General features: G+C 46.3%; 1 protein-coding gene across 1 annotated transcript in view; it reads right to left on the minus strand.

Moving 5' to 3' along the window:
- ATIC (5-aminoimidazole-4-carboxamide ribonucleotide formyltransferase/IMP cyclohydrolase) overlaps positions 1 to 5,170 on the minus strand; it is a 20,107-nt gene extending 14,937 nt beyond the window's left edge. Inside the window, exons 1-4 of the mRNA XM_031063493.1 lie at positions 4,903 to 5,170; positions 3,694 to 3,770; positions 2,654 to 2,720; positions 265 to 353 (exon numbers count right to left, since the gene is read on the minus strand). Coding sequence (XP_030919353.1) covers positions 265 to 353; positions 2,654 to 2,720; positions 3,694 to 3,739 — 202 coding nt within the window. The 5' untranslated portion in view covers positions 3,740 to 3,770; positions 4,903 to 5,170. The remainder of the gene's footprint in view (positions 1 to 264; positions 354 to 2,653; positions 2,721 to 3,693; positions 3,771 to 4,902) is intronic.
- Positions 5,171 to 5,281: the final 111 nt, after the last annotated feature.

Consider the following 5,281-nt stretch of genomic DNA (forward strand, 5'->3'; position numbering starts at 1 on the left):
CAGGCTCCTCCTTTAGGGCAGTGCATGACTTGCCCCCCATGCAGCATGCCTTGCCAGCCTGTTATGGACACTTTAATTGCTTAACAGCAACGAGGCTTACCCAACTATGCCTTCAGCCTGCTCCTTGCAGCTCCTGAGCCCCTGAGCAGACTTCTTTTACAGGTTTGCAAAGACCACCAAACAAAAAGAGAAGAGCTGAGACCACTCAGAGTTTAGAAGCATAGAGTCTGTCTGGAAAGCAGATTTGCTCTCCCATCAACTTACCAATATCAATCTTTTCCACTGCATCCTGGACAGTTACACCAGGAGAAGACACGGTCTTCACAAAGGGGTACAGGTTGCACACTACAACTCTGAGAATAGAGGGGGGAAACTGGGTTACTCAGCAAGAAATAAAAGTGCCAAACTGGGCTTGGCAAGCAGAAGATATCACCAGTGATTTCATGGTCTTGTCTCTCAGATCAGGGACCAGCATAAAATGCTGTGGCCAAGAGTGGTGCTCAGCCCAAGGGTAAGTGACGGTACAGTGCATTGTAACATTCAACTGAACTCTGTGTATCAAACAATGTCAGAGCCACAGCTTGCAGCAACCAGACTGAAGGAAAAGCTTCTTTAAATACATGTGCCTGAATATAAATGTTTAGTGATTTTGGTGCCCAACATGAGCCATTTCAAAGGACTTCAAAATGGGCTCTCAGCAATACTGAAAATGGACATCCACCAATTCCCAAGAGTGTAAGCATCCAAGAAAGATCCATTGCAAACAAAGTACAATCAATCTAATTTTCCACAACTTTTCCAAGAGCAGAAAATGACCTACATGTCACCTTCTGGACTTTTAAAATACCAACAAATATGAAACCTGAGTATGCTGCCCAAATGCCATAAAGCTTCTGTAGCACATGAAAGTGGAGGAGAAAATCGACTTTTCCCTCCCAAGCTAAGACTGAACCTTACTGGAATTAGTTTTTCCATCTGATCTAGAAGCAGGTCTGTATTCCAGCAAGCATGATGTAATAACTTGCCTGTCCCATCCTACCAGAGCCACAGGAACTGCATTGAGAGGAGGGATTTGTTCTGACCTTCACAAGCAGGGTTTTTAATCCAAGAGAATTAATTTACTCTCTTGATCTGAGCACATGAAGGTACAGAACTCCAAGGCGTGCTCAGCATGGCACAGAACTGCTGTGATGAGTACCCTTGTGTCCAACTCACAATATTCCTTTGTTCCCACTCCCTGTGAACTCCAGCAGAAGGGATGATAAGCTTCCAGTATGGCTTTCAGAACCCCCCGTGTCTCTAAATTTCCTACAATGTCTTTTATTGTCTCTTGTGTTTCTGATACCCCCTTCCCCTTGATCCATTCATGTTTCTGACCTGTTGCAAACCATCAGGAACCTGTGGGCTTTAACACTGCTAACGCTTTTATTTGTGCAAACCAAGACAATCAATGTCAGGCTTTCCTCCACTGACTTGGATATGCAAATTTTATGCAACTATGCAAAGGCAGTCCTGCTGAGGATCAGCTACTTCTGCTTTTTGCAAGAGAACCTGAATCCAAATTACCAGTCTGGATGCAAGTGCACCATAAGTCACTGATGTAAGGGCACGTTATTCCCCCTGCAATTCAGCAGAGCCTGCTTTAATATGCAGCATGCTCTGAAGAGCCACCACTGCTGAGCCATCTAAGAGGATACCTGTGGTTTTAAATTTCAGGTTTTCAAATTCAGCCCAGAAATCCATCCATCAGTTTTTAAAAGTAATTTTAAAACTCCAGATGCATTCTGACCCACAGTTGTACTGTACCTCCCACCCTGTCTACACCTACAATTTGCTATGTCCAGTTCAGCCATTTGCTTCTGAACCAGGAACTACTCCCTGATGTACAACTGGTTATTCACAAGCAGTAGCTGGTTGTTAACACCATTTAGTTACACACAGCCCCCAACTGCTCTGTGTGACTGAACTAAGTAAACATATTCAAACAAAAACTGAAAAAAACCCCTAAACTTTGGTACATTAGTGCACAAACTTTGTTACTTCAGCTTCTGGATGCAGCTCACTTGCTCCCAAGGTGGCTCTCAAAGTTTACGTTTTCTGTCTCTTATCTGTGAGTTTTCTGTCTGAACAAACTCAGTGTTCCTGACCCATTTTCCGTGTCTATTCTTTATTTATGTGTTGAAACTCAGTAAACATTATGCAAATATCAAAGGGTATATTTACTAAGCAAGCATTTCAAAATCAGGGATTGCCATCTGATCAGACACGTGGAACCAACCTGAGGGAAGATGAGCCAGCTTCAAAAGCACTGAACTCAACTCTGCAGCACGTGTAATGTGGCCCTACACTGACTGAGTGTAACGTGTCCAATCTCCCAGGGAAAAAGCAGGAATTCAGACCTCTGAGTTCCCTGTGGAAACCACAACATAACTTTCTTGTTTCAGCTTTCTCTTACTACAAGTGGAGAAGATGCTCCTGTGGAAAATTATGTTTTTAAATACACAGTATGTTGTGCCAGGGCAAAGAAAGGAGACTGCAGATCTGCTGGTGTGCAGAGGTCCCAATTCCTACTGCTCCCCTTCCTTGGTGTTGACTGGGCTCTGCTGTTGGTTTTTGATTACTGATGGATTGCATCACATCCCCCAGCATTTACCTTACAAGGCTGAAATCCTGTTTCTTCATATCAGCATTATCCTCTGGAATATTGCGAGCCAAGATGCCTAGTTACAGAAAACAGTGCATCTTCATTAAAAAAATACCTAAATTACCACCAGGTTTTTAATGCAACATCTCCCTTCACAGTGTGCTTTTGTCCTATCTTAACTTTTTCATTTTAGTTCAGACAGCACCCTCAGCCCCTGTTCCTTTATTCCACTTTACAGTCTTTGGCTGTTCAAATTCCATGCTAACAGGTGGAATGCTAAATCCTAGAGTACTCCAAATACTGAGCAGCAACCTCAACAACTTTCTAAGCACTCGGTTGCTACCCTTAAAACACTGAAACCATCATCAAGGACTTCAGGGGAGAGAAAAAGGGCACCTGCCCTGTGAGACAACTGAAGCAAGAGAGGATGAGCAGTGCAGGTGGCTGGTGAGGTCTAGAACTCAGAGAAACATGAGGGTGGACAGGCTGGCACAGTGTGAGGAGCAGCACAGCCCTGTGTTCAGGGTCACAGGAGATTGTCTCCAGCCCTCACATACAATGGGCAACAGGTTCCTCTTGAGGTACCTCAAGTACAGCAACAGGAGAGGGAAGAGCAGATGGATTAATGTGCAGGCAGAGCAGATATCAGAGATCCTCCCTGCTGAAGAGGAGGCAGAGAACATCAGAGCATGCACGAATCACCCCTAAAGACTACACTGCTGTGTTCCTTGTGCTGCACACCAGACCCACCCACAGTTAAACTCCGTGCAGCTGACTCTGCAGAGGCATTTACAGAGAAGCTCTGTTACTTATAGCCCCAGGGAGAAAGCTCTGCTAACTGCAGAGATGCCAGCATTGCAACAAGGAGCTAATTCAGCCACCCTGCACTTCTCCTTCCCATGCCTTTTCACCTCTGCTTCTGCTCCTGGAGCAAATCTGTTCCTGTTACTTGGTTCTTCCACACAGCCCTTAGAAAAGGCATCTGTCACCCCTCCTTCCCAGCCTCCCTGCCTTCTTTTAGAGTGAAAGATGCATTAGCAGAAACTTACCAGCATGGACTGCAGGATGAAGGGTTTTCACACGCCCACCCAGCATCTCAGGGAAGCCTGTCAGGTCCGACACATCTCTGCCCAAGAAGACAACAGCACAGAAACAGATGTGCCATACTGACTTGATCTAGAGGCTGAATAACCCAAACCAAAGAAAACTTGGAGATTTCACTACAAAACCCCCCTATGGCAAAGGGGCAACAACTGCTTTTCCCATGGGTGGAAATGGAGTTCATGGGTCACACCCAACTAAGCAGTACAGCTTGAACACACTGGAATAACAAAGATAAACAAACCCCAAATCAGAATGGTTTACAGAGAAAATGGAAAGCCATATGGAGGTGCTCTTCTTCCCAGCTTAGTTTCACCACTCCTTGTGACTGTTTAGGGTGGTAATAACAATAAAGAGGGAAGGGGAAATGTCAGCATCCTTTGCTTCAGGCTTCACTGACAGCACAGTGTCAGTGTTGGAGAGACACAACCAAGGGCTGGAGTGAGCTCTGGAGGTGATGCAGATTCATGCTGATGTGTCCCAGGGGCCACCCACTGTGTTCACAGGGAGCAAAAACAGAGTCACAGCCACCTGTCCTGCCAAATAATTGACATTTTTTTCATCACTGCACTGAAACCCATTTTTATTTGGCCAGAGCTGTTTTTTTTTTAATCACAGCATGAGAGAAACCAGAACAAATTTCCCCAGAATCATGGGCTAAAACAGCCAGTGACTATACGTGACCTTTTTCCAAGAGTGGATGTGCAACACAGAGCCTTTAGGCTCTGTCTGCATGAACTGAATTGTGCTGGGAAAATTATTTGTGACCAATGAACTCCAGTGAGCTTCAACATGTTCTTAACACATCAGCGCTGTCCCAGGACCAGCTTTCACCTGGCTGTGAGGAGCAGCACTCGGGGCAGATCATGAACATCAAGGTAACTGATTGTCCCATGGAAATAAAGTTGGCTCAAGGCAGACAAGGAATCCCAACAAAAAGCACCTCACAGTAACGCTCCTCAGCCAACAGATCTGTAGACAAAAAGGTTCTGAAGCTTGCTTTGGGGAAGGGTTTTCTTTTTTTGTTGTTGTTTTTTGAAGGGAAGACTTCTTTCAGACCAGTTTTCACTCATCTTTGTTCACAGAGAAAACAATTTAAGCACCCTCAGGGCCCAAAACAGCATTTTTGGCGGTGATGCACAGGGGAGTGTGTGTACCTGACGGGCAAGCCAGCATCCCTCAGGGACTTGGCCGTTCCTCCGGAGGCAATTAAACCCAGGCCGAGCGCGTTCAGGCTCTTCGCAAACTCCACCAGGTTGGTCTTGTCAGAGACGCTGAGCAAAGCTGGCAGGCGGGAAGAGCACGAGTGGTTGAGTTTTAACGGCGGAACAGAGAAAACGCCAGGATTAAGCGAGTAAAGCTTTTATAAATTGCGTAGTTTAGGAGTTTACGCGGTGCCAGGTGCCTGGGGAGGGCAAGGGGAGCAGCACCAGAGCCTCGCGGTTCTCCTCAGGGGAAGAAGCCGCCCCTCGGGGAGGCCACGGCCGCAGGGCGCGGGCCCGATCGCCTCAGCGCCTTCCCGCGGCGGTCCGGGCA

This window comes from Geospiza fortis, unplaced genomic scaffold, assembly GCF_000277835.1.
Source record: "Geospiza fortis unplaced genomic scaffold, GeoFor_1.0 scaffold407, whole genome shotgun sequence".
Taxonomy (NCBI): Eukaryota; Metazoa; Chordata; class Aves; order Passeriformes; family Thraupidae; genus Geospiza; species Geospiza fortis.